At 45.3% G+C, this 27,336-nt stretch overlaps 4 protein-coding genes across 10 annotated transcripts; 3 read left to right on the plus strand and 1 right to left on the minus strand.

The window, feature by feature from the left end:
- The first annotated feature begins 5,830 nt into the window (after positions 1 to 5,830).
- Positions 5,831 to 12,817, plus strand: LOC127773383 (uncharacterized). Of its 6 annotated transcripts, none has more exons than XR_008017562.1 (7): positions 5,831 to 6,966; positions 7,499 to 8,012; positions 8,647 to 10,231; positions 10,351 to 10,432; positions 10,897 to 11,004; positions 11,135 to 11,217; positions 12,497 to 12,817. XR_008017562.1 is itself a non-coding variant. In XM_052299448.1 (3 exons), exons 1-3 carry the CDS (start codon positions 5,934 to 5,936, stop codon positions 10,034 to 10,036), a joined length of 2,937 nt encoding a protein of 978 aa, XP_052155408.1. In that variant the 5' UTR covers positions 5,831 to 5,933; the 3' UTR covers positions 10,037 to 10,333. The 6 variants fall into 6 exon arrangements, 1 of the variants encoding a protein (XP_052155408.1); XR_008017563.1 differs by having other exon boundaries at positions 10,897 to 10,927; XR_008017564.1 differs by having other exon boundaries at positions 10,897 to 10,916.
- Positions 12,818 to 15,134: 2,317 nt separating this feature from the next.
- On the plus strand, positions 15,135 to 17,078 carry LOC127778767 (chaperone protein dnaJ 20, chloroplastic-like). The gene is made up of 2 exons (XM_052305389.1): positions 15,135 to 15,718; positions 16,498 to 17,078. The coding sequence occupies exons 1-2, from the start codon at positions 15,293 to 15,295 to the stop codon at positions 16,642 to 16,644; spliced, it is 573 nt and encodes a 190-aa protein (XP_052161349.1). The 5' UTR covers positions 15,135 to 15,292; the 3' UTR covers positions 16,645 to 17,078.
- Positions 17,079 to 18,092: 1,014 nt separating this feature from the next.
- LOC127778742 (uncharacterized) lies at positions 18,093 to 21,715 on the plus strand. 2 transcript variants are annotated; one of them, XM_052305370.1, is made up of 7 exons: positions 18,093 to 18,375; positions 18,512 to 18,605; positions 18,710 to 18,861; positions 18,987 to 19,074; positions 19,174 to 20,459; positions 21,072 to 21,176; positions 21,278 to 21,715. In XM_052305370.1, the coding sequence occupies exons 1-7, from the start codon at positions 18,154 to 18,156 to the stop codon at positions 21,359 to 21,361; spliced, it is 2,031 nt and encodes a 676-aa protein (XP_052161330.1). In that variant the 5' UTR covers positions 18,093 to 18,153; the 3' UTR covers positions 21,362 to 21,715. The 2 variants fall into 2 exon arrangements, with proteins under 2 accessions (XP_052161330.1, XP_052161325.1); XM_052305365.1 differs by having other exon boundaries at positions 18,094 to 18,375; positions 21,069 to 21,176; positions 21,278 to 21,714.
- A 724-nt stretch (positions 21,716 to 22,439) lies between these two features.
- Positions 22,440 to 24,278, minus strand: LOC127778757 (non-specific phospholipase C6-like). The gene has a single exon (XM_052305381.1). It carries the CDS (start codon positions 24,240 to 24,242, stop codon positions 22,599 to 22,601), a length of 1,644 nt encoding a protein of 547 aa, XP_052161341.1. The 5' UTR covers positions 24,243 to 24,278; the 3' UTR covers positions 22,440 to 22,598.
- Positions 24,279 to 27,336: the final 3,058 nt, after the last annotated feature.

Genomic DNA, 27,336 nt, shown 5'->3' on the forward strand with positions numbered 1-27,336 from the left:
GAGCACTGCCCTCCGCCGCCCGCGCGCGCTGGAGTCACCGTCGCCTCGCGCCGCAGCGGCCCCTCCACCGCCGTAGTCGGAGGGCCTTGCTAGATCCAGCGACGGCGGCACCGGATCTGCCGCCGCCTAGCCGGGAGACCTCGCTGCCACCACTCACCGACGCCGGGAGAAGGCCCCGCCGCCGCCATCCCCGCTCACCAGTCGGCTTTGCCGGCGGTGAGCTCAGGCGGTGGCGAGGAAGGGGGAGGGGGGAGTGGGGGCGGCAGCGACGGCGGGGTTCGCCCACCGTGTGGCCTGCACGTGGGCGACGCGGGGGGAGCATGAGGGAGCCGTTGGTCTGAGCTCCATTGCCCTCTTGCTTGGGGAAGAAGGGCAAATGAGTCTTTTTTTCATATCAACTCACATGTTTGGATGGCAAATGTGATGGGAGTGTTATGAATCGCAAGAAAATTGGTGCCCTGTGCTTCTGGTCGAAGTGGTAAATTTGTTGTGCTATTTTTTGGTACCGGGTTTTTTCCTGTGCTATGGATCAAATTTTCTCTTATTTCTTTCTCATTTTTGAAAGATTCATTAGCATCATTATAAATATGGGCAATACTAGAAAGTCTTATAACCTGAAACGGAGGAAGTACTGTTTTTTGGGTTAGGTGAATTTGAAGAGGGGTATACTCACCACCTTTAATGAAAGAGTGATTGGAACCACTCATCCATCCTACTCTCCCAACAAAAAAAAGATCACTAAATCCAACTTCATCCTTAAAACCAAACAAAAAAATTGGATCGACATATCCACTCCACCAAAAAACTGGATCACCATATTCCATATTCAGCAAAATATGGACCGTCATATTCCATCCAACCTTGACTAGGAACCAAACACACCCTTAATGGAGCGTCGGCTAGTCCCTTGCAACTACTAATTAACATCGAAGAAATAAGTTTATTTTGGTTCCTCAAATTTGTCACTGTTGACGTAAAACACGAGGCCTAGGAGATCTGCTTAACTCCAGTGCAGGTCCAAAGCTCGCCTTCGGGTGTGTTAGCGTGCCAGTTGATTTGATCCTGCAATCAACGAGAAATAGAAACAAATAGATCATGGTTAAATCTATAAATGATAGCCGATCGGCTAAGTGCCGATGACATATCATTTATTTTTGAGCCGATGTCATATGTGAATCGATCGACGACTATAAATAGATAATAAAGAACTAAACCTACTCGATCGGCTGTAGATATTACCAATATATAGTTCTTATATCGATATATATTTAAATCAAGTGATTGGGATAGATCGGTCACCATGCCGAGACAATATAAATCACTTGGATCGAAATATATATTAATAACAGGACTATATATGTTTATAGCATAGCCGATCATATAGATCTAGCATGTATCAGCTAATACTCCGATACTACTCTATATCAGGATATTAAAACAAGTATAATATATCAAACAAAAGCTTAATATACTTAAATGCAATAAGATCTTGACATAAAGGGCGGATTTAACATGTCACTGAAGCATATAGAGCGAATATGGTTAAATCAGATAAGATCGGCTGAAACTACGATACTACCCTAATCGGCAACCAGAAGGCAGGCTAGAGATTGATATTCTAAGCACGACTTAATAGATCAAACTCAACTAATACAGCATTAAGTATGAAAAGAAGAACAATATCTAGACAATCAAGCCGCTGGAAGTTTCATAGAGTGGTAGATATCTTATATAATCTAAATCAACATCAAAATCTAACCTAATCGGCTGCCCTCTACTAATAGATGTTAGCCGATTGTAGGTTAGATAGCGATATTGCCAGAGATTATGTACGATATATGATAACTCGACGAATTACGTAAACAAGATTAGAGTATCATAAAGATGGAAGCACTAATCCCGAGAACACAAGCCGTCATAACAAGTTTTACCTCTTGTTGAAGATCGAAACCGATGCAGCTCAACCCGAAAGCAAGAACTCGTCGAAATAAAACTAAACCAAAAAGGTGGCGATGCGCCGAAATTGTATTGAACGTGTGTGGTTAATTGATTACATGAGTTTCGGGCCTATTTATACCCGAGAATTACAAAATATGTCCATACCGGACACGTCTCTTATCTCTAACAAACTCTAAGATACCACAAGTCTTTAGGGCAGACTTTTGCCCAAGCATATCTCTAAGGAAATTACATAAAATGTCCTAATTAATAGATACAATTGCCTTCCCAGGACTCTATCCATGCGTGGCAATCATTTTGAAGCACCTCAACCCAACCCGATGTCGTACACCAAGTCATATTGTCAGAATCGGCTGCATCACCTAACCAAGTCTGACTCCAACTCAGTCGATCCAATCGTAGCCGATCCGGACTTCAGCCGATTCTTACTCTGTTTCCGCGACAATCTTCATCTTTGATCCCGCTTCAATCTAATCTTCATCTCCGATACTGATATTACCAAATTTGGTCGTTAACAGTCACCGAGTCTAAAATTCGTCCCTCAACCGTAATAACGGTGCAAATAAGGTCCCAAAATGGTATGGACTACGGTTTCGGCTGACATGGCACTTAAAGTTAGAAACAAACTATGGGACCCACATACCTGTTATTGTTCGGTTAAAAATAAAAAAAATACAGTGGGACCCACGTATCATCCCTCTCTAGCCACCGAGGCTGCGTCGACCGTCATCATGTCACTCAAGAACTCTGGCCACTTCCTCAACCAACGCTCCCACAAGACATCCTTGCTCCCCACCCCTGAGGAGGAAGCCGCCCTTGCCGCATCCGCCACTGGTGGGCCCTCCTTCGTGCTCCACACATCCATCGCCCCCAACAACCCCTCCTCCCAAATTACTTCTGGCCTCACCATACGCCACGCCGTGACGGAATCGGAGAAGACAGTGGCTTCCTCAGCCGCGATAGAGCCGAAGAAGATGTCGCATGCTCCTATAGTTGATGCCCACATCGAAGACACCCAGGTTGAAGCCGTTGTTGAGCTGTTGTTGCTGTTGCGACCGTCGCTTTGTCACCCCAGTGGCATTGGCGTCCACGTTGGTGGGGAGATGGAGGTGAATGCGGGGTCGAGGGATGGGAGCGTGTCTATGGCCGGGGAGGCGACGTTGATGCCCTCACCTTGTAGATCCGCGATGTCGTCCCTGTTCGCCCCTACGCCACCATCTCCACCCCTCCACTACCGCCGATGCCCCGCCCACGCTTCTGCATGGAGGAGGACCGGCTGCCCCTATTGTCCTCCGCTCCTGCCTCGTCCCCCACTACCTCCATCCTCGCTACACCGAAGAAATGCAACAACCAGCCATGCGTCACTGCCCTGGAGGGGGATTGGGAAGAAATGAGTAAAAGATCAAGTCCTCTAACCTCGCGTTAGGATGAGTTTTGGTGATTAATGACAAGGTTGTTGGAATTAACCTTTGCTATGAGTTTGTGATGATACGTTATGTTTTAGCATCAGAAAAAAAAGGTTGAAGGTTGACATGTGAGATTCAAGTGATAAGGTTGTGGATTTATGACAAGAAATATGACACCTCATATACTGGGAATCAACAAGAATCAAATGTTGACGATGATAACGCTTGAGGAGATCCCATCATGAGTTGGTGGACATGTTGAAGGAGTAAACCCCATTGTTGAAGTTGATAAAAATGAAGATGGTGTGAGAAGCTAGAGGATGGATGTTATCGGTTGATGAGAACCAAAGAGAAGAGATTGAAGATGTGTAATATGAAGTAGTTACCTATGGCAAGACGGTGAAGCGCAAGTGAAACTCGGCTACGATGGACCATGAGGTGGCGAAGGGCAAGCAAGGGGCTTGGCACTACAAACCAATTTCGATGGAGAGGGGTGAGTGAAGACATTGTCGCGATGGACCATGTGAAACCATTCGAAGCTACGGATTATCTGTGTCAATCATTTGAAAAATGAAAAATGTAATGCCAAAGATCATAAGATGTGATTTGTTTTTTATTATTAAGGGCACTGATCAAGGCAAGGGTATAATTGATTTGGGACTAATACGTTTATTGAGTTGTAGGAGAATAGTCCTGAAGGTGAAATGACTTTGACGTTGGCAACCCTCGAAGTAAAGAAACAAGATGAAGTGAAGGCATTTGTATTGGTATAGTTTTTCTATTTGCATTTGAGTATAGGAATGTTGTACTATTAAGAGGAATGCAACGTTGATGTGTTTGTTTATGTCTTAGTGTTCAAAGTGACCTATGGAAGTGCTACCATATAAAGAAATCCAAGTTTTAGTCTATCCTATGAGTGGTTTAAAAGCTTTGTTCTTGGTGGGGTTGGGTAGCCCTTTTAATAAGCTTTCCATAGAGTCCAAAATCATTGGAAACTGAGTCCGAAGCAAGAAGTTATGGTTTTTTCTTCAGGTATTGTCAAGTGGTCATGAGACTCCGGGTCGAGACCAAGAGACTCCAAACTTGTGCAAGCCGGGGCTTACATTACAGGAGACTCTGGAATAGAACCTCCAGGCACCCAAAAAGGCTTCCCAAAGACTCTGGGCCAAATCCAAGAGATTCTGGCCCCCTGTACTTACTTGTGCATGATGGCTAGTTTTCGAGGTGTTTAGGAGACTTCGGGCCCGAGACCTAGATACTTTGGGGACTGCACATACTTGTGTGTAATGGCTAACCCCCTCCATCCATGCTTGCTGACTTTGGACAAGCTCAGATTCATCCAAAACCAAAGAGTCATTCTCCAATATCATACCGTTGTGGTAGAACTCTTTGTGAATGAGATTTGAAAAGAGGTTTGATAAGAGAAGGGTTTTGGTGCTGAGAGAGAGGTTGAGAAGGAAAGTTAAGAGCTAGTGAGTTTCACTCTAATCTTTGAACACTTGAGTTCATAGCAAGCAAGTATTCGATTGTGTTTGTTACTCTTGGGGGTTAAGCCTTCTAGACGGCAAGACGTCGCCCAGTGAGTTCCCAAGCGTGCGGTGAGCCGCGAGAAGTTTGTGAAGGTTTTCCTAACCTCTGTATGGAAAGAGGTAATTTAGTGGAATCCGAGCTATCTTCTAGGAGGTTTCATGGTAGAGGCGTAGAGCAAGCTTCATTAGTGGATCAGGGCTCGTCGTCAAAGCTTGTAGCCTTGTACCATGGGGTCGCTTGGAAATTTGCTATTCCTAGGTGGTGATTTGTGGGCGTTAGCCGCTGACATGTGGGTCCCGTGAGTCCCACATTGACCCAGCTTTGACATGTCAGCTAAAACCGGGCATAATACTGCCTAAAACCTCGGACGATCCTGTTTTGTATATTGAGGGACCCGTTATATACGATTTTGCTACACGTCTATCGTGTGATTTTTTCTTAGGCATTTCACGTTTTTTTAGTCGCACCATATGTGGGCCAAGATTTATGCAAGAATTGGTGGGGCTGCATGTATGGATAAGGCCGTGCGTTGGATGCTTAGGCCCGGTTCTTTTCTAAATAAAAATTGATTTCTTTAACGGTTAAAACATTAAGACATTTGAAACTAAAATATAAAATTACAGTCCTATATAACTAAAATTACATATGTTTATTTTGTAGTCCGTTGGATGCAAATCCAAGGGAAGAAAAAAATCTGGGTGATTTTTTCTCAAAAATCACCCGAGTGATGCATAGGCGGTTCCCGTTATATATGGTATTTCGGTTTAAGGATAAATTTGGTAAACTTAATCCAACAACGAATAGTGGGCGTAGGCTTAGGCCTGGGCCTGGGCCTGGTCCTGGTCCTGGTCCTGGTACGGCCCAACAACAGGAGAAACAAGTCCCTTTCCCTTGCCCTCTTGTTGAGAGATTTGGGATTTGAGAAGCTGCTGCTGCTCACCTCCCCTCTCCTCCCCACAATCGAATCGAATCGAATCCTCCTCCTCCAGGCTCCAAGCCGAAACCAAACCCTAGCCCCGTCGATCTCCCTCTCCTCGCATGGCGGCTCCCAAGCCCATCTGGGTGCGCCAGGCCGAGGAGGCCAAGCTCAAATCCGAGGCCGAGACCGCCGCCGCCGCCAAGGCCGCCTTCGACGCCACCTTCAAGGCCCTCTCCGCATCCGCCGCCGACGACCCCGACCAGGACGACGACCTCCACCGCCCCTCTTCCCCGGCCCAAGCCTCTCGGGACGCCTACTCCGACGCAGACGACGACGACGACGACCGCCCCCATGCCCCTCCCGGTCCAGTCGACCCCTCCAAGTCCTCCGCCGCCGGCCCCGGCATCGCTGGTGGTTCCGCTGGTGCCCCCGCCACCTTCACCGTCGTCTCCAAGGACCGGGACTCGCGCAGGGTCCCAACCGGCGGCGCGCGCGTCCGCGTCCGCGTCTCCCCGGCAGCTGGCGTCGGCGGCGACGACCTCGAAGGTGCAGTCAAGGACAACGGCGATGGCTCCTACGCCGTCACCTACGTCGTCCCTAAGCGCGGTAACTACATGGTCCACGTCGACCTCGACGGGTCGCCCGTCATGGGGAGCCCCTTCCCCGTCTTCTTCAGCGCATCCAACACTGCCGCCACCGTCGTCACCTCCACCTTCCCGCCCACGCTTCCGGCTGTCTCCTCCGCCTACCCCAACATGGTCAACCAGACCATGCCCAACATGCCAAACTACGCTGGCGCCCTCTCGGCTGCCTTCCCCAGCCTTCTCGGCCTCCTCCCTGCTGCGTCTACTGGTGCCTCTGGTGGGGTTGTGCTGCCTGGTGTTGGTGCCTCGCTTGGGGAGATTTGCCGGGAGCACATCAACGGCAAGTGCACCAAGGCCACAGACTGTAGCAAGCTCAACCACCCGCCACAGCAGCTGCTCATGTCCGTGCTGGCTGCCACTACATCTGTCGGTGCGCTCAGCCAGGCGCCCATGGCACCATCTGCTGCTGCCATGGCTGCTGCTCAGGCCATCATGGCTGCACAGGCACTGCAGGCACATGCTGCGCAGATGCAGGCTGATTCCAAGGCTGCAGGAGGGGAGGCTTCAGGTAATCCCTCAACCTTTAAGGGATGCTGTTTTCTTGTCCCTAGATGCTCTAGGGTTATGAGTGTATAGTCTGCCTCGCATATTTGCATTGGTTTCAGTTTCTATGCTGATGCTCTTGATTTTTACTATCTTAGTCATCTTTACTACTACAAACTCTATATGGAACTTCAGTTTAGTTGCATCAATATTTCTGTTGTTTTGCTGAAGCTAGCTAAATGCCTGTATAATTGCTATGGATGAAAACAAATCATACACTTCCTGAGCAGATTAAACGAATCTGAGTTTTTTTTATCATTAATACACCCTCCATACTTTTGTCACCGAGAGTGCTTCTGAAAATAGCTTTGATACTGCGCATATTTGTCGCTATTCAGTCATCTTAGATCTTTCTAGAAAACATTAAATTTGTAGCTGAGACAAAATGAGAAAACAATGGTATTTGAAGGGCCTAATATGTAATACTGAAGAACTTAAACAGTGTTTCTTTTTTGCCAAAGGATACATTGCTTACGTTGCACGTTCCATTGTTGTAGGTTCAACAGATAAAACTGATAAAGGTGATGCTCTGAAGAAAATGGTTCAGATTAGCAACCTAAGCCCACTTCTTACGGTGGATCATATTAAGCAGCTATTTGGATACTGTGGCAAAGTGGTTGATTGCACCATCACAGACTCAAAACATATTGCCTATGTAGAATACTCCAAACAAGAAGAAGCAACTGCAGCGCTGGCACTCAACAACATGGATGTTGGTGGTCGCCCCTTGAATGTTGAGATGGCCAAATCCCTCCCTCCCAAAACTAATTTGGCAAATAGCAATCTGCCCATGATGATGCAGCAAGCTGTTCAGTTGCAACAGATGCAATTCCAGCAGGCTCTGATAATGCAGCAGACAATAGCAGCTCAACAGGCTGCTGCGCGCGCAGCCACCATGAAATCCGCCACTGAAGCAGCAGCTGCAAGGGCTGCTGAGATAAGCAGGAAGTTGAAAGCGGAGGGCTTTGGTGGGGAAACTGTCGAAGAGAAGGATGCCAGAGGGAAGTCAAGGTAGTGCTTGATTCTTCTTTAATTTTACCTGAACTGCTACGGTATGCTTTTAGTATTTGTTGATTAGATTTTTTTTTCTCCTCATATTGTAACAAATTCTGGTCATTTGCTCGTAAGATTTAGGTGACAGAGACTGTGTTCTCATCCCTCATGGTTCTTATCAGCTTCAATTGTAGGAAATGAAATTAGATAATATATTTACTTCTGTGCAGAAAATCTTGCTATGTTTTTTTTTTCGTACTAGAGGTGTGATTGATGGGGCACATGCGATTAGAAAGTTGTGCTTTATTTTGAAGTGGTGGCTTTAGTTTTCAACAATGTGGTTCTGTTATTCCATATATATTTCACATTTTTTTTGTATATATGTATGTGTGGTTTTCTTGTATCAATATTCAAAGTGAAGCATTCATAAGAGAATGGGAGATGTCTCGGCATGTCAACTTTCAGCAACATGACTCTTTTTTTTTTTGCGATGAGCAACATGACTCATTAACTGCATGGGAGCATGAAATTTTCACCTGTCACATTTTTAACCTTAGACATGCCCCTACTTTGAACAAAAAGAAAAAATACTTCAATTTTTTACTTTATACATATTGCAAGATGGACACTGACTAGTATGCCTATTTTATAGGTCGCCATCACCTTCTGCCCGTAGATCGAAATCTCGGTCAAGATCACCTATCAAGTACCGCCGGAGCAGGCGGTCTAGATCATACTCTCCGCCGGTTAGACACACACGAGGGCGTAGATCACGATCACCATCAAGATCTTACCACTCAAAGTATGGTAGTGATCGATCTTATCGGGATGATAGAGACAAGTATGGCAGGTCTGGGAGAAGAGAGAGCGACCGATCTCGTGACCACTATTCATCTAGCTCAAGAAGAAACAGAAGTAGAAGTATAAGTCCAAGGCATAAGAAGTCCTCCAGATCTGATTCTCGGTCACCCAAGCGACACAGAGAAGAAAGTTTAAGCCCTTCGAAATCACGGAGGTCAGCTCGAGCTGGTTCAAGGTCACCAGGACAGCACAAAGGAAGCAAATTGTCGCCAACTCGTGACCATCATTCTTCTCGCCGTAGTAGGCGTTCTAGATCCAGATCTCAAGAGAAGAATCGCAACAGTGATAAAAAGGACAGCAAAAAATCTGAGATGGAGGATAAAAAAAGGAGATCTGATAGAGGCAATAGAGGTGACAAAGATGAAAAGTATCTAAAGGATCCAATGGAAGATAAGAAACTAGATGTGTCTTCTGTTGCTCATAAAAGGAGTTCATCCGCATCAGAAGATGAAATGCTGAATAGTAATTCCAAGAGATCTAAACATGATGCTGCTTTGGAGTGTCATGAGAGGAAGGATGAGGATCATATTGAGGAGGACAGAAGGGATTTGGATTCTGTGGGATCAAAATCTGAGAAGAGAAGCCTAGGAAATGGTGATCATGAAAAACAAAATCATGATACAAATAGGAAAACAGACAAGAGTCATGACAGGGATGATTCTTCTCGTAAGGACAGAAAATACAGAGAGGATGAATCAAGACATTCTAGAGATAGACGTTCCCGTCATTCATCTTCAAGATCCCATAGAAGTTCAAGGCATTCAAGGGAAAAGTATCATGGAGATACCACTGATCAGCATAAATCAAAGAAATCAGAAGAGGGTTCCAAGTCTAGGAAGGATGATTGTCTCCTTGATGATACCTTGTCTTCAGATAGAAGGAAAGTTCAGAGCGAGGACTCTCCTCGTAGGAAGCATAACCAGTTAGCAGCTAGTTCAGATGTTCATGGCATCAACCATGATACTGGAGTTAAGGTGCCAAATGATTTCTCAGAAGCTGATCAGGGTATCCAGGAAGCCAAGCAGGTCGTTCATGAAACTGATATGTCCTCTGCACCACGCCTTGAGGACCCATTTCTTGCACAAGACAAACAAGATAAACCTATTGTTGCTGGCCTTAATGGGCGACATGAACCTGGAGTTGATGGTGCATTTGTGGGCACTGAAGAGTCTGCTATATGATATTAACCAGAGTGTTTACTTGATGGTTGCTATATCATTGAGTTGGCTGATCACAGGATCTACTTGATCAGTGGATGCAGATAGATGAATTGGTGTTTGTTATCTTCCTTTCTGATTTAGGAGTTTTATTTGCAGGATATGAAGAACATGGAGAACTTGAGTGCTGATCGAAGTGTTCATCTGATCTATAAAAATGTACTCATTAACTCTTCAGATGGAGATTTTTTCTGTGGAGTAAACTTCTAGATGTAACGCTGGAGCTTGTGAGGTGATTTAGTACTGAGGTCAAACCAACCATATATTTGTCGTTGCAGGCTTGTGGTTCCATGAAGAGTTGGAGCTCATTCTGGGGTGTCAATTGAAGATACAAGGGAGGTCACACTTTTCCGTACTCAAGTAAAGTCCATTATACAAGGCTATATAAACCACTTCTCTTGTAGGCTGTGATACATTTCAATTGGCATGCTTTGGCTAGTGCAATGATCCAAAGATGTTTCTACATGTAAACATCCTTTGATTAAGTTGACATGCTCCCTGTATTTGTTATGCGTATGATTTGCATTATGTCTGCATCAGTAATGGTTGAAAAGATCTATAGCTTAATACGTATTTAAATCTTAGAACACGTAACCAGTCCATTTTACTCTGTATTTTGATTAATGCAGAGACTTGCCCTGTGGTTCTTGTTTACTATCTTCCCTGCTGCTTAATTCTGATCAGTCCATCTAAAATTAATGTGTATTTCTAAACAAAGATAGTATATGTGTGTGTAATTGAGTATATATCCTGGTATTCATTGTTTTTCTTTCCCTTCTGTTTTCTTTTTGTTCCTTTTTTCCTTTTTTTTTTCTGAGAAACAGGGTCCATCCGAGAGGCCAATGTAAGTGACTGGTGAGGAAATTGTTGATAAAGTCCGAGCGACCTTTTACCCTTGATAGTTCCAGAGATAAGAAGCATATCTTTGAAAAGTAGCATTCCTTGTGTCTTTCTTTTGTGACTTTGAATTTATGTTGGTTTAGTTACTAAGCACTGCCTCTGCAAAGAGATATTGGTGCTTTACTTGCTGTGATTGGTGGTGTCATTGGAAAACCTGTGCAGGTTTTTCATAGGCGGTCGCTGTTGGAGTATATCTGAGGGGAGGTTTTTCAGTTAAGTCTAAGAGCTGCCTGCCTGTAGAAGAGGTAAGGGTTTATGATGTGCTCTTGATAAGATTTAAACACCCACAGATTATTGCCTCTGTTCGGTTTTGATCTTGATTTGGGGTTGTGCTTCTGTGGATGTAATACACTCGTCCACTGTATTGGGTTATTGTTAGAATCTTGATATTAGTTTTTACAGCACAAACTGGTGTATATGCGTGTTGGCGGTATGTCAGCATTTCTTTTCCTTTTTGTGCTTGTGTTTTTTTCTTTCTTTTTTTTCTGTGTGTTTGGTTGTCTTGATTTAGGAGGGCTGTTGGGTATTGGTCGGTCACTCGATGGAGATGTCGTGTTGGAGGCTGCTGGATCGGTACCAGGGTGCCGCTGAATCGGCAGATTCAGTAGTAGAATAAGAGTTGATGTTAAGCTTTTTGTTTGGAGTGTATGTTCGGATTTAACTGAAACCATTGCAAAAGGACCTGCCTTGGGACTTGGAGGAGATGCTTGGAGTTGTAGCTGGTTGATCATAGGTTAGTAAAAAACATTAATTATTGGATCTAGTTTTCCTGAACTGCCATTTTGTCTTTTTGATGACTGTAGGTCAGTGTACTAGAATTTGGCCGCGAACGGCAAGAGTGTGCGTGCATGATTATATTTGTAAGCAATCCAACAGTTCAGTTGTGTGCGATGCATACGTGCTGCTGTTGGATCTTAACAGAAATCCGTGACTGCCAAAAAAAGGCGAAAACCAACGCAGGAATGAGGAGAACAAAGTATCCGGTGTTCGGTTTCATTAGCAATAGTAGCTTGCTGTCGCGGGATCATTTCATGTTGCCATTTTGCTGGTATAAATTAGCCATTTTGCTGGTATAAATTAGCAAGGCGCAAAGGCGTGGGAGACAGCGATAACAATCACTTGTTTTAATAATTTTATTTTTACTCTGCTCTTGTTTTAATACGTCGAGATCCGTTCGTTCGTTCGTTGTTATATCAGTTTTTGGCTCCATTCAGAATAGCGTGGGTAATAAGTACTCCATTCCCTCCATTCCCTAATATAAAAATTTTGACATTTTGTTTGCATCGTTTTGCTTGCACTGTTTTACTACTCGTCTTATTAAAAAAATTTGTGCAAATATAAAAAACGAAAGTTGTGCTTAAAATACTTTGGATATTAAAGTAAATCAAAATAATAATAATAATTTTTTTTAAATAAGACAAATGATTAAGTAAAATTGTAAGTAAAATGTTAAAATCTCTTATATTAGAGACGGATTGAGTATAATAATACTGTCTCCAGCTGACTCTGCTTGCATTCATGCAGAGCCACATCACTACAGCAGAGGCGGCTCTTCATTCTTGCTAGAAGGTTTTATGATGAGGAAACTTGCTGCAAAGGCATACTCGTTCAAGGGGAGGCTACCTACAAATCCTGACCTAACCCGTACTGATTGTAACTATGATCTATATATTAATAGTAAGTTAATATCAGATCTACACCTTAAAATATAAATTGATATGATGAGTGGAGAGAACAAAGCAGCAACATATACTAAATATCGATGACTTTGCATGTCGACACCTTATTGGGTCCTTTTATATTTGATTGATGATGATGTTTCATATATTCCATGCCATGCCATAGAAGTAGACTAACTAGAGTACTCAACTATTTAGAGAAGGAACATTGAGTTTCTTTTGCATATCATCATGGCTTGTGTAGCTTGGTCTTAAATCAGCCATGACATGAATAATGAAAATATAATAATACTATTGAGGTAGCTCTCTTCCCTCTCTTGGCGAAAATCTCTTGGGCGGGAGATGGCGGTGTCCTTAGTGTCGTAACCTTTATGGAAATGTTGTTTACGAAGAGTTCGCTATGTGGTTTTGGAGGCTCGCCAGCGATCGGCCACACATAGCGGTGACCAATTTAATTTAGTGCTGGGTTTCCTCCTCAAGGTCATACGTTTGTGTTTTTAGCACGTGTTTTGGGTGCACTTTTTTTTCCTCAATCTTAACGGTATTTGGATGACCTCCTGGGAAAAAGTAAAAAGTAATACTAATACAATACAATATGGTGTTGTAGAAATGTACTACACAATCCACAACACTACAAAAGATCCACGACACTACAAAAGAGTAAATAACACATTAGGAAAAGTTAATTGTCGGAGTACATGACTCCTACAATGGGGAAGCATGAACCCGCCATGAAAGATTCGGTCAAGGGGCGAGTCAAGCCTGAGTCACCCTCAGGAATCAAATGGGCACAAAAAAAATATACAGGTTCGGGCATATACAAATTCGGGTTGTGCAGATGCGTAACATCTTACGCCTATGTGTATATGGACCATACGTGATCAAAACAAGATTACAATGAGATATGGATCTTGTGTGAGCTCTAATCTCCAAGGAGTCAAACCATTTATCCGTTAACAAGGATCCTCCTTTTATAGACTAAGGAAAGTCCATAGCGCCAACAAAAATATAGAAGCGGGCTCCGTGCCAAAGAGTTGGGTATGCTTGGACTTGTTGATGTCCCCTACAACAAGCTGGTTGGATGTTACAACTTTGCTCTCCAGTTGACACTTAGCGTAGGAGCCAGGTGATCTCTACCCATTCACCATGGGGCCCACCAGTCGGCCCTTGCGAGGTGGCAAGGTTGAATGTGCTAGAGTGATGTGGGCGCGACACTTCATGCCCCTTCTATTCCTCTGGCAGACGTGGGCATGCGGGAGGCTGCATGCAGCGTTACGTCACTGAGATGTAGGTGGATGAGCTGTTCTCCAAACGGCTCCCTCCTACAACAGAAATCATGATGTTGGATTGGAGTTAAGCCCCTAGGTCCATCTAGAGAGGCGGAGAAAACCCCAAAGTGAGCTTAGGGCAGTGGGGTGTGCTCGGAGCCCAGCTTGGAGCCCCTAAACCCTATACTGCACCCCAGGGTAGCCCTCGCTCCTCGGGGCAGTCGTCTATCCGGAACTTGTTTCCATGCCCAGGGAACTCAGTTTCCTTGGGCCCTCGGTGACCTCTCTCCATGTTTCTTCATAGGTTTCCATGGTACTTTGGATGAGTTTCTTGAAGATGTCATTGATGAATGAGTTTATAGTGATCACCTACGTCAGAGTGGCTCGAAGCAGTTGTCTGCCGCCTCAGCATATTGAAAATGTAGATCTTGATGTTCTTCTTGAGATCTTGGATGTGTAGATCTTATACACCTCTTGAAGATGTTGATCTTGTACTTCTTGAATATGTAGATCTTGTACATCTCATGTTATAACATATATCTTTGGGTGCCCTGACGACTCCGGAGGACGGGGACCCCTATTCCCATTCCTCCAATGGTTTTAAACTAGACTAAGACTAACTTAATATATTCACTTAACACTACAAAATCTTGAGTGGTGTATGTATACTATCAATCTTCTCCTCTGCACGGGTATATGTGACTTGGCCACCACCACTACTGCCCTTGATGGTATCCATACTAGCCCAAGGGTGCCTTCATCAACACCTGTTTCTAGGGTTAGGGTGAAACCTGCATTTCATGGCACAATATGCGTGTTGCTTCTTGATATTTCTCTCGTCAAAGTGTCGAGATTAGGGGGTGGAATTGTCAAGTTAGAAGTGATATCTTCTTGTTATTGTTTCCCTTGTTGTCTGAGATAGCCACGAGGAGAATCATGAAATAATTAATCAGGTTTTGGGGCAATAGATGGTTCGTATCAATCTCGATTCAATAGCATCAGAAGCGAAGCACCACATGGTAAAGAACTAATCATTGTGAGAAGAGAGCAGCTTGTCGACATCCTCCCTACTCCATATTATCTCAATCTCACATGTGAGCTATCGATCCAAATTGATGAAGTTTACAGCAGCAGCAGTAACAGTTTGTTTTTATTCAGGGTATAGTCTATTTATTTATTTTCTTTTCGTATTTTTTTGCAGCCAGCAATGGGTGCGCCATTGGCAGAGCTGTTGCAAAAGAAAAACAAACCCAACAAGAACCCAAAAAAAAGGAGAGAGAGAGAGAGAGAGAGAGAGAGAGAGAGGAAGAAGCAAAGCACGGGCACCGGTGGAAGCGAAGCGAAAGTGAAAGCATAGAGAGAAGAGAAGAGCCATGCCCCATCTCGCCGCCTCCCCCACCTCCGCCGCCGCCGCCGCCCCTGCCTCCGCCCGCGTTGCCTTCCTGCGCCCTGGCCGCGTCCCCCGCCCGCCGCTGCAGACGGCGCGTGGCCTTCGCCCGGACTTGGGCACCCTGCGCACGGCGGAGCAGCCCACGTTGTACGACCTACTCGGGATCTCGTCGGAGGGCACCCTCGACGAGGTCCGCGCGGCCTACAGGCGGATGGCGCGCAAGTACCATCCGGACGTCTCGCCGCCCGACGTCGCCGCCGAGAACACCCGCCGCTTCATCGAGGTGCAGGAGGCCTACGAGACGCTCTCCGACCCCAGCCGCCGGGCCACCTACGACCGCGCCCTCGCGCGCGGCGTCTGCCGGCTTGCCTTCTCCTCCTCCCGCCGCGTCGCCCCCTACTACTACCAAGTACGTTTCGTCTCCTCTCCTCTCCTCTCTAGTGATTTTGATTTGAATTTGTCCCCAACCTTCAACACAAGCCCATTCAGTTTCTAACACACAAGCCCCAGCCTTACATGATGTTTGATCCAGCAGCCTGACTTAATATGTCTGCTCCATCTTCTCCCCCATCCAATTCAATACTTGATTGCAATTCCTTCTATCTTTCTTGTATCACCGTCGTCTGCAGCACATAACTCAATATTGCGCCTGCATGTGCTTGTGTATTTGTACAGATTTTGGCTTCATATATATATATATATTATTGCTCAAGTTCGCTGGATCAATTCATCATAACTCTATGTAGGATGCGAGTAGAGATTTACCTTTTGTTCAGGCACTAGCAGTGCCATACATACAAATAAGGAAATACTACATACATAGGCATTATCTCTTGCGTGATGCATATAGGGATGCAAAATTCACCCTGATGCAAATTATATGCATGTAGGTGATGAATAGTGAATGAACAATTATACTTACAAACAAAATTGAAAAAAAGAAGTCCTTTTCGTGTGCCTCATAGTTAAACTTATCCAGGACATAAGTTAGAGAGGTCGTGTCTTCCGTGTAAGGTTGAAACTGGGAGAAGCTTTGCTTGTTTGGCTATTCTGTTAGCTGATTTCTACTTTCACTCGGTTCATGATGTTGATCCGCAAGTTGGTAATTTCCATTTGGATTGTCAAACCATTGTTTCATATGCTGTTTTTTCCATGCTAACTTGCCACCCGTGTGACTCAAAACCATAGGATCAGGAAGACAAGTCTGGCTGGAGGAGAACTTGGGGAGACCAAATTGAGGAGCTGAAGAGGAGGAGCATGACGAAGGATTCAGAGGAGAACCTCTCCTGGGGAGCTCGGATGCGAAGAAGAACCGAAACATCATCCTCTGAGTAACTGTGATCGTAATGCTTCCAAAGTGTAACCCTAGTGGTATATCTTTTGCATCAGCTAAATTATCATAAGCTGTTAACAAGTGCAAGGTTAGAAGGATGTGCTGTGCTGGTATTAAGCTGTGCATTTTGTATTTACTCCTACAAAAGATGATGCGGCAACCCTATGCACAAGGAATGCTAAGCACTCCTCTACTATAGATATTAGTGGCCATTCTAGTGGTGGCATAGTTAGAAGCCCGTATGGGGGTATTTGTGTCAGTATACTGTATACCCAACCCAAGCTATGAATGAACGATGAAGTGACCAAGTATGATGTGTATATTTGCGTAGGAGGCTCTGCGTTTCCTTGTGTGCTCTAGTGTAAATATGGGATATGATATCATATGAGCAACTTGTCAAAATAAGCAAAGCTAAGGTGTATCTTCAATTTTGACCATCTACTATTTGTGTGTTGTGCCTTGAGTATCAGGGATTGGACTAGACTGAACGATGAATTGGTGACAAAATCGTAGTAATAACAAAAGATAGTTGATGTCATTTTCACTTAGCAATGAAAGGCTGGGAGGGACTGGGAGACTGCCTGCCTCTAGTAGTTGTGAATGAATCAAGGGGTGGTCCACTCAATAGTTGGAGGTGAGTAAATAATGTGCACCAGTCTACATCTTCTAGTCTATACTAGAATCCATTCTGACACTTGTGGCTGGTGGTAACCGGTGAGAATGTGGTTTTCACAGTTGGTATTTTCTTAAAAAAAATGAGTGAACATTTTACAAGTGGTCACTGATTAAAATTTTTCACAAATCTGGTATCATTTTTATATCAACTAAATGATACCCTGCTTTTGTGATGGAAAAGCAGATGGAATATATGGATGAATATATATTGAGTATTATACAAACAATGAATAGATATGTTGAAATATTGTGGAAATAATGTGAGGTGTGATGATTAGATATATTTGCATGTTGATTTGTTGAATTTAATAAATTATAGGTGTTGTTACAAGCTTGGATATATAGAAGGTATAGATGGCATCACGAAATTTGGTCAGTGTTTTTATACTTCTTAAAAAGAAGGGAGTGGTGGTTTTGGTGAATCTGTCACCGCCCCCACTCGCATTGTAAATTTTGCAAGTTAACCCCTAATCTTCTTATAATATTAAAAGAGATTAAATCTAAATGGATAGTCACATAAAAAATTAGAATAATATGAATATTTCCTATAGCAAAAGAATGGGTAACACATTAATACATTTTCTTTTATCTGTAGCAAAAACGGAAAGCCAAATGTCATAGCTGGTCTGGGCTGGACTAGGCTTTGTGATGGAACGGCCCATATAAAAGCCTCAGTCAGCTCGTGGGCGGCTTTTGGGCGCGACCCTTGCTTGTTTTGGCGCCAAGCGAACCAGATTTGGCGCCAAAATCCCCGCCCGCGCCGCTTCTTCTCCCTCCCTCCCGCCCGCGAATCCATTCAGACTGCAAACTCTGAGAGAGAGAGAGAGAGAGAGGCCATGCCCACACAGCACCTGACCTCTCGCCGCCACGCTGAGCTACTCCGCCATCTCCTCCTAGATGGCGGCGCCGCCGTGAAGGACCTCCGTCTCCGCCGTGTCGTCCCGCTCACCTCCGCGCCCCTTGACGACTCCTCCCCCGACCCGGCCGGCGCTGCTGCCAAATCTGGATCTGCAGAGACGACGCCGCCGGAGGCCCAAGACGGCCGGGAGCGAAAGCCGGTAAGTCTTCCCGACTCCCTTCATCTTCATCTTCATCTCAGACGCACAATAAAATTCGTTCTAGCTTAGCTTGGTGTTGGTGGCCATCTCATCTCATCTCATCTCATATGTGTTTTATCCGGGCGGGGCGGATTAGGTCGTCCAGCGGTCGAAGCTCGTGCACGCCCCGGCCTCCTTCGGCTACCGCCGCTTACTGCCTTTCCTCAACCAACTGACCAACACCAACCAAGGTAGTACTACAACAAACACCATTCTCCTCCTCCCAACTAAATTAAATGGCCCTTGTTTCTTCTTACCCCATTCCCTTCCCTTCCCTTGCGTTCGTGTGATTCAGAATCAGAATGCCCTAGTGGCAAGGACAACTCCAAGATTGATGCATATGCCGAATCTGAATCTGAAGCTCAACCTGATCCTGTGCATTGCTCTATCAGCACCACCAAGGAAGAAATCAACATTTCCTCTTCTCATCTTTCAAGCACCAAGATGGTGAGTACTGTCTTTGATGTCTCCTTTTGGTCTCCCTTGTTATGCTATATTCAGCCAGATCTATTCCCATCTCCTCTTCTCTTCAAAATAACCCTGTATTAAAAATGTATGCATGTATGTTTCAGTGCCTTTCCCGGTGTCAGAGGTCCAGGTTTGTTCACCACCCCAGCTCATTTAGCTACAAGAGGATGCTGCCATTTGTTACGGAGAACGGTACGATCAGATGCATTCTCACATGACGCAACTGTCTACTTAGTTCAGGGTATCACATCGCCAATTTATCTCATCATGTGCTACTGTCTACTTTCTCAGAGATCACTTCTCAGGAAGGTCACAGGACCAAAATTCCAAGACTCGTACAAGAAAAGCAATCTTCAACGGATGAGAATCTTATCTTGACCACTGGACAGCATCACTTTGTTATGTCAGGAGACTCTGCTGAGGAATGCAAAACAGCTCAAGTCGAAAGATTAGTAGAAGAAAACGAATCAAAATCAGACAGGATTCATCCTCTTGGTGGAAGGCTGCTTCAGCCTGCTGTTTCTGAAGCCGCTCATCTAGAACTACAAGTCAGTACAGTTGAAGGGCAAAATCTCACACAGGAAAGAGTGCTAGCTTCAGATGCACACCTTCTATCTTCAGACAAGGGTGAGTGCACATTGAAATGGAATGATGTCCTGCCTGCTGGACAGCATCAGCCTGCTGCCTCAGAAGACTTCTCTGAAGAAAGCAACAAAGCAGGAGTTGAAGCAGTATTAGAAGAGAGGAAATCAGTTCCAGACGGAAATTCTGTTCTTGATGGCAGACAGCTTCAGACTTTTGTTTCAAAAGCTTCTCCTCCAGAAGGCACAGCTGAAATGCAGAAGGCCACACAAAAACAAGCAGTGACTTCAGATGGTGATGACGACCCTCTAGCCTCCTGCAAGGGTGGATCTCTTGCCAAAGAGCAGCCTCTACTGCATGCTACAGAGGAGTTGTCAGTAAAAGATAATGCTGAAGGTGATGAGGTACATCAATGCCAAAGCCCAGAGTTGGGAACTTCTGATGTTTGTTTTGGTGGTCCTACCAAGGTTGTAATACCATCAGTGAATTCCCACAATGCACTAGAGCAATGTGATTCTATGGCTTCTCTAGATGAACCGTTGCTTGATGTGGAGATGACATGCATTCCTTTGGACCCTTGTGCTACTGGTGTGCCCTACTCAGTGAAGGAAACGCCTGCTGGTGTTCTGTGCACGTCTGATCATTGTTCCACTGGCACACCCTTAACAGTGGAAGAAACCTCCAGTTCCGTTTCTGTTGTGCACATTGAGCCAATGTCAAGCAAAGTCAGCCCAGTACGGCAAAGAGGTTCCCCTTGTTTGGAAAAACGAGGCCTTTCCCCTAAGAAACTATCTCCAAAGAAAGGAATACTTAAGAGACATACAAGGGGGTGTAAGGGAATCTGCATGTGCTTGGACTGCAGCACATTCCGTTTACGTGCTGACCGAGCTTTTGAGTTCTCTAGGAAGCAGATGCAAGAGGCAGATGATATAATAGATAACTTACTAAAGGAGGTGTCAAGTCTTAGGAATCTCATGGAGAAATCTGCTGGCCAAGTAAGTGTGATCACTGGCACTTCACTTCTATTTTCTTGTCCTTACAATGATCAAATTTTATAGTACCCTTTTCCAAGGGAAAGAAATGCTATCATCTTATTTTCCTGCTTGTCTTTTACATTAATCGTGCAACTTCATCAAATTTAAGCACTTGAGAGTCAAGATCAGGCTCTGTACATATCAAAACATGGGGTGGTAGAATGTGATAAACTTTTAGCAATCCTTTTTGAGAGAACACAAACAAAATGGGGATATCTTCTCGTACATACGTGGAATTTCTTGTTTAGATCGATGATGCCTTGTATTACTATCTTGTCCAAATATATAAGTAGAAGAAGTTGGTAGGGATTGCTTTGTGCAGTGAACGTATATGTATCAGAATACATGCATATGTTCAGTAGACATGAATGGCAGAACGCGTTTGATGCCATAATTTATCATTTCTCACCAGGACCAAAATTTATGCTATCGTAATTAGGTTGTCTCTGGCTCTGTCAGTTCTTCCTGCATATTACTGATGGACACTTTCACTGCTTGAAGTATGTTGATTGAAATATGAAATTGAGAGAATCCTGAAATTGACAAAAAAACACTTTGGTTGAGTTGCAGCAGGAGACAAAGCAAACAGCCTGCCAGCGGGCGTCACAGGTGGAGGTGGTGGCCAGAGAGCGTCGTAGGCAGATGTTGATGGAGCTGAACTCACATTGCAGGATCCCTGTGAGTACTGTAGCTACCTGCTCTACCGATAATCAGCAATATTCGCTTTAACTAAAAGTAGTAGCAGTGGGAATTCATTTGTTTGTCTGTGACTGACTCAGGGACCAAGGGTGAAATTTGCACAATATGTTGAAGAGAGGATGGCGTCGTCTCCATCACCTGATTCACCTAGCAGGAGAAGATAAACAGGGGAGGATGTGTCCTGTCTGATCTATCGAGCTTACCTGGTTAATTTTTGTGTAGTGCAGTGCAATACTCCTACTTGGTTAATGTGTTGTAGAGGGTGGGTGGTCTGTTTTTGGAGGAACAGCATGTCATGTGCATCCTTTGTTTGACAGAAAATGGAAGGACCATGTGCGTGGCGTACTAGATATATTAAATATTTATTATTACCACCAGTCCAGTGAAATAGTAGAATGATACTATCTATATACACAGTTTTGAGGGAATTCCGCTGTGTTTTTTGTTTCTTTTTGTAGAAGTACAATATAACTAGTAAGTAGTAGTAGCAGCAAACATGCAAAGCGTAATATATAGAGGAGTGAATATGTATGAATGAATGAAAGAGAAAGAAGGGAGGGCTAGGCTAGCCGGCGTAGAGGTGGAGGCCGACGGCGACCATGAAGATGGCGCAGAAGGCGAAGAAGAGGAGGGCGTGGACGAAGATGGAGGCGACGCTGGTGCGCATGCTGTGGAACTCGGCGACGCGGCCGTTGCTCCCGGGGATCTGGCACAGCAATCCCGGCGTCAGCAGCACGAACAAGACCAACGCGATCAGCACTGGACCCCAATCACCAGACCCCATCTTCTTCTTCTCAGGCTTACTAATTCCTTGTAGGCTACTAGCTGTTGCTGAGCAGTGTGCACTGCACTTTCACTTCACTTCACTCTGGTATATATGCTGTGCTGGCTGCTACAAGTACAGGTGCAAGAAGAACAAATCATCTACAAGTATATGCTTATTGCTGGACCTGGACGATCGATAGATGCATGAATCAAATGGCCGGCCTGCCCTGACAAGTACGCCTGCTAGTACTAAATCGTGGAGTAAGAAATTGTTGAGGCCGGCGCTGGACGGCATATCCAAATGCAACTTAGGTACGTATGGTATAGGGACAACAATCTCAAGGACAGCTTCGTATCCTCCAAGGCACCAGATAGCAGGCCCAGACATAAAATATAAGGGATGTGTAGTATTCATTAAGTAATCTTTCATAAAAAAGAAACATGAGCAAAGGCCACCCATCCCTCGGTCCCTCTCCGGGCTGAAAATCTGTGTGATATATATATGATCATCGATATACAGTAATTAAACTAATGGAGTACTCCAGTAGTAAGTATATGGGTAGGGGATTGGATTAGCTAAGGTAGGTAATTAATTAAATTAATAAAGAGACTAGTTTAGTGTACTACAGTAGGTAACTAAGGGCAGCAGGTGGTTGCAGTAGTGAGGGATGGTCTCATGGTTACAATGGCGGAGTCGTTTGCACCTAAGCGTTTGGCCCGCTTGCTGGCCTCCAGGAAACTTTTGACGGCTCGCCTCACATACGCATCCGCCTGCTTCACCGTCATCGTCATTCTCGACTCGTACTCCTGTGCGAAGCTTGACAGCATGTAGTCGCCGTTGAGGAAGGCCGCCAGCTGCACCAGCTCGCGCTGGAAGTCCGACAGCCATCCTCCGTCTTCTTTCTTGGTCGACGACGACGAGGAAGATGGCGGCGGGATCTCCGGCAATGTCTCCGGGCAGTCCGTCCTTGGCTCGTCCAGGTCCGTGAAGAGGTGCTCGAAGGTGCCCGCCCACGCATCCCTCCTGGTGAGGAAGTCGGAGCTGAGGTTGAATATCTTCTTGATGGTGGCCGGGATGGAGGAGTGCTCGTACTCGGACGTGGGCGTTGGCCCTCCCGGCGGCCTCCCCACCACCGTCCCTTTCCTGATCCACGGCGACACCATGATGGTGGGCACCCTGACGCCGAGGCGGTCGAACCTGAAGAAGAAGGGCAGCGGGCCACGGATGGCGTCGGGGCTGGGGACGCCGACGTTGGGCGGCGGGACGTGGTCGTAGAAGCCGCCGTGCTCGTCGTAGGTGATGATGAGCAGCGTGTGGTTCCACTGCGGGCCCGCCCGCAGCGCCTCGTAGACGTCCTTGACCAGCCTCTGGCCGTTGGCGACGTCGTGCGCCGGGTGGTCGTCGTCGGCGGGCGTGCCGGTGAGGTCGAAGTAGCGTGGCTCGATGACGGAGAGCGCCGGGAGGAGGCCCCTGCGGGCGTGGTCGCGGAAGGCGGCGTCGTAGCGGCGGAAGGTGCCGCGGGCGGCGTTGGCGACGGTGCGGAGGCGGCGGTAGAAGAGGGTGGTGGGGATGGTCTTGAAGTAGACCCGGTAGTCGAGGGCGTCGGCGGCGAGGGAGTCGAAGATGGTGCGCTGCGGGTAGCCGCGGAGGAGGTTCCACTTGTCGTGGGCGACGGCGCCGTGGGAGGTGGCGGAGTAGAGGAACAGCCGGTTGGGCTGCGTGGGCCCCGGGATGGAGGAGAACCAGCGGTCGAACACCGCGAAGGAGGAGGCCAGCGCGGAGAAGGCCGGGAGCCGCGACGGGGTGAACCCCCGCATGACGGCGTCGGTCAGGAGCGCGCTCACGGAGACGGCGCTGCGGACGAAGCCCGACATGTCTGAGGGGGAGGCGGCGGCGCCAGCAGAGTCATTGGGTCGGAACCCCAGCAGCTGCTCGAGGACGTCCTCGAAGGCGTGGGCGGGGTCGTCGGGGACGACGAGGTCGGCGTCGGGGGAGACGCAGTGGAGGAGGGAGTCGGCTGGACCTGGTCCTGGAGCCGGGTTGCACTCTGCGCCGGTGAGGCCGTCGATGGGGAGGCCCAGCAGCCGCTGCATCCACCCCAGCATGTGGTCGAACGACCGGTTCTCCAGCGCCAACACCACCACGTTCTTTATCTTGGAATCCCCATTGGAATTGGGTGCCTGTGCCAGCATTAGGAAGAGCAGCAACAGCCGCCGACCCATGGCGCCGGAATGCCCGTGCTGCTGGAGATGCCGTCGGTGAGGAGAGAGCGGCCACATTACTAGCTAGTGGTGTGGAGTACCAAGTACAACAAGCTAGAGAAAAAGAAAATAAAAGATGGCGGTGGATCGATCACTTCACTAGTACAGCTGCATGCGCTGTCTTCATTTGGCGCCACTCACCACCTGCTCGTGTCACCCACTGCCAAGTGCTACTGTCGATGTTTCTACCTTCTCGCTTAATAAAAATCACGATTTCTGTATTAAGTAAATACTCTCTTTATCCCATAGTATAAGGGATTTTACGTAGATATGACACATTCTAATAGAATAGATCTGTATAGATAAACTATTATAGAGTGATGTATTTTATGTTATTAATTCTAGTATAATATATCTTATTTATTTTTTATACTATATCTGTCCTAAAATATAAGGAATTTTGAGTGGATGAGACGTATTCTAGTACTATGAATCTGAACATATTCACTGTCCAGATTCATAATATTAGAATACGCCATAATCAACTAAAATCCCTTATATTTATTGACAGAGAGAGTAACTATTTAAATGGTACGTAAGAAACAACACGAGATGAACTCATAAAAATACTTCCCCACTGCCTCTTCCTTTAGGGAGCAATGTTGTTCTAGCCTTGCATATGGATGTGGTGGCGACAGCCGAATCGATTATGTATGTACTCCGGCGAAGTTTGTTGTGTTGTGCCGTTTGAAGATGCAGTGGCCCTGTAGTTACGCTGCATGTGACAGGTACAAACAAACTGGCCGACATACATATGTCAAACAGATTGCCCGCCGTTGCGGGTTCACGGGCTTATTGAGATGGGATTGGGAAGCTGCCCACCCGTTCTCTCGTTAATTGTTGCTCCTATTATGTACAAGTATTAGCTATCTGCCTATCTCTATCTCAGACTGAGTTCCTGCTTCTGTTCTTTGTTTCAGAGCTGGTACTTAGAAACCTGAGTTTTATTCTCAGGCCCTGTTTAGATCCCTCAAATTTTTCATTCTGTCATATCGAACGTTTGAACACTGTATAAAGTATTAAATATAGGTTAAAAAATAACTAATTACCAAATTACGACTAATTTACAAGACGAATCTTTTAATCCTAATTGCTCCATGATTTGATAATGTGGCTACAGTAAATATTTGCTAATGATGGATTAATTAGGCTTAATAAATTCATCTCGCGGTTTACTTATGGATTCTGTAATTAGTTTTTTTATCAGTGTCCGAACACCCCATACGACACCCTATATAATATTCGATGTGACATGCCAAAACTTTACACTTCTGATCTAAACACCCTCTGAATGTCTGAGACAGTACCCACTATGTGCTATAAACTTTGTGAGTGAGTTTTTACCCAGCGCTCCCCCCGTTTGGGCTTTCAATATAAGCTGGGTCTCTGACCTCTCTCTAAAAGAAGGTATGTATTACAACTTAATTGATAAAACAATTACATTACTTATACAAGTAGTTGTAGAAAATACTACATCCATCTAAAAATGACGAACGTCGTAAAAAAGCAAAGGGAGGATCATGTGTTGCCATTGATAAAAAAAAAGTAGATTAAAAATGTTCAATCCGATTTACCCCATCAACTATCGCAAAAAGATAGATATACCCTCCTCAACTATGTATGTACAGGGATGCACGTGGGCCGGGTTAACCCATGTACCCAGCGACCCAGCCCACGATACATGGGGTCGAAACCTCGTGGGCTTATCCATGAAATTTCATGGGTCATCATGGGCTGACCCTTCTAGTTAGGTTACACATCATAGTACCAGGCACCAGCTGCGCCGCTGCCGCCTCACACTCCGCCCGTCCGCTCCAGCGCTCTACCCCTCCACCGCGTCGCCCAATCTTTGTTCAATATTGAGTGATATTTATAGCTGTAATTCTAAAAGAGTGTCAAAATCTACCAAATTATTAACTTATTTTGTTTGAATAATAAGTACTTAATGATGCATGTTTTCTAGCTGCTCATTTGATGCATCATGCTTGCTGATGATTTAGATGTGTTGATGGATAGAGTCTTCTGTGCCTGGAGAATCGTTAATAGGTTGACCCATAGTGGCACCGTGGGTCAGCAAGTCAGGAACTCAGGACTCAGCGTGGGTCGCGAGTGACCCATGGCCTATAATTCATTACCCTGGGTAACATGGGTTAGACCGTGGGTCGACCCAGCCCGGCCCACGTGCATCCCTAAATTATTGATATGAGATGACTTTACACCCCTTATATTTTTAAACATGACAAAATAACCCTTTAGCCGAATGCAAGAAAGTTTCACTCCTATCTGGTGACGATCAGTCCACATGGTAGCGGCGTGGCAGTCAGTTAGCTGTTTCACTCTTCTCTCCCCCTTCCCTCTCTTGCTCTTCACATGTCGCATTACTTCCCCACGGTTGGGTGCAAGTTGTTTCGCTGCCAGATCGATCAGTGCCAGCCCCGGGGCCCGGGCAGGGCGAGCAGTGCGGCTGCGCCGATGTGCCCCATCTCAGTATGTATGTGTATTGTTGTTTCCATCACTAACTTAATCGCTACTATTTCCTTAAAAACATATACTATCTCAGTCCCAGAATATAAAAAGTTTTAGAGTTAGACACGATTATTAAGAAAATATGTAGAAGTGAGTGATGGATGCTTGTGATTGGATGAGTATAGGAGGTATGTGGGAAAAGTGAATGGTGCAGGATTGTAATTGGTTGAGAAGAGAATGTTGGTGGAGAAGTTGTTATATTTTGGAACAAATCCTGAGAGTTAAAAGTTATTATATTTTGAGACGGAGGGAATACTATGCTTAAAAATTTACAGTAATACTATTTTGGAGCTATGGTAATATCAGGTTGAGTCGATTGGATTATACAAATTATAGCTTTGTTTTTTTACAATTGTACTTTAAAAATAATTATACGGACGATGGTACTTTCAAAAATAATTAGTGTGGCTAATTGTAAAATATGTAGCTAATATTTCTAAACTATATACTCCCTCTATTTCGAGTTAATTTGTCATTCTAGATTTGTTATAAGCCAAATATTTTAATCTTTCACCATTAGTTTCTATAAACCCACATATATAGTTTTACATTAATTATAAGAATCAATATTGTCGATGGGGGATAC

This window comes from Oryza glaberrima, chromosome 1 (genome assembly GCF_000147395.1).
Source record: "Oryza glaberrima chromosome 1, OglaRS2, whole genome shotgun sequence".
In the NCBI taxonomy this organism is placed as follows: Eukaryota; Viridiplantae; Streptophyta; class Magnoliopsida; order Poales; family Poaceae; genus Oryza; species Oryza glaberrima.

What these genes read in the sequence shown, in the direction of transcription:
- LOC127778742 (XM_052305365.1), top strand. Translation starts at nt 18,154, where the DNA reads ATGCCCACACAGCACCTGACCTCTCGCCGCCACGCTGAGCTACTCCGC. An exon ending in TGGAGAAATCTGCTGGCCAA is followed by an intron (nt 20,460 to 21,068) that starts GTAAGTGTGATC and finishes GTTGAGTTGCAG; the next exon opens with CAGGAGACAAAGCAAACAGC. An exon ending in ACTCACATTGCAGGATCCCT is followed by an intron (nt 21,177 to 21,277) that starts GTGAGTACTGTA and finishes TGACTGACTCAG; the next exon opens with GGACCAAGGGTGAAATTTGC.
- LOC127778767 (XM_052305389.1), top strand. Translation starts at nt 15,293, where the DNA reads ATGCCCCATCTCGCCGCCTCCCCCACCTCCGCCGCCGCCGCCGCCCCT. An exon ending in TCGCCCCCTACTACTACCAA is followed by an intron (nt 15,719 to 16,497) that starts GTACGTTTCGTC and finishes TCAAAACCATAG; the next exon opens with GATCAGGAAGACAAGTCTGG.
- LOC127778757 (XM_052305381.1), bottom strand. Translation starts at nt 24,242, where the DNA reads ATGTGGCCGCTCTCTCCTCACCGACGGCATCTCCAGCAGCACGGGCAT.
- LOC127773383 (XM_052299448.1), top strand. Translation starts at nt 5,934, where the DNA reads ATGGCGGCTCCCAAGCCCATCTGGGTGCGCCAGGCCGAGGAGGCCAAG. An exon ending in TGCAGGAGGGGAGGCTTCAG is followed by an intron (nt 6,967 to 7,498) that starts GTAATCCCTCAA and finishes CCATTGTTGTAG; the next exon opens with GTTCAACAGATAAAACTGAT. An exon ending in GATGCCAGAGGGAAGTCAAG is followed by an intron (nt 8,013 to 8,646) that starts GTAGTGCTTGAT and finishes CCTATTTTATAG; the next exon opens with GTCGCCATCACCTTCTGCCC.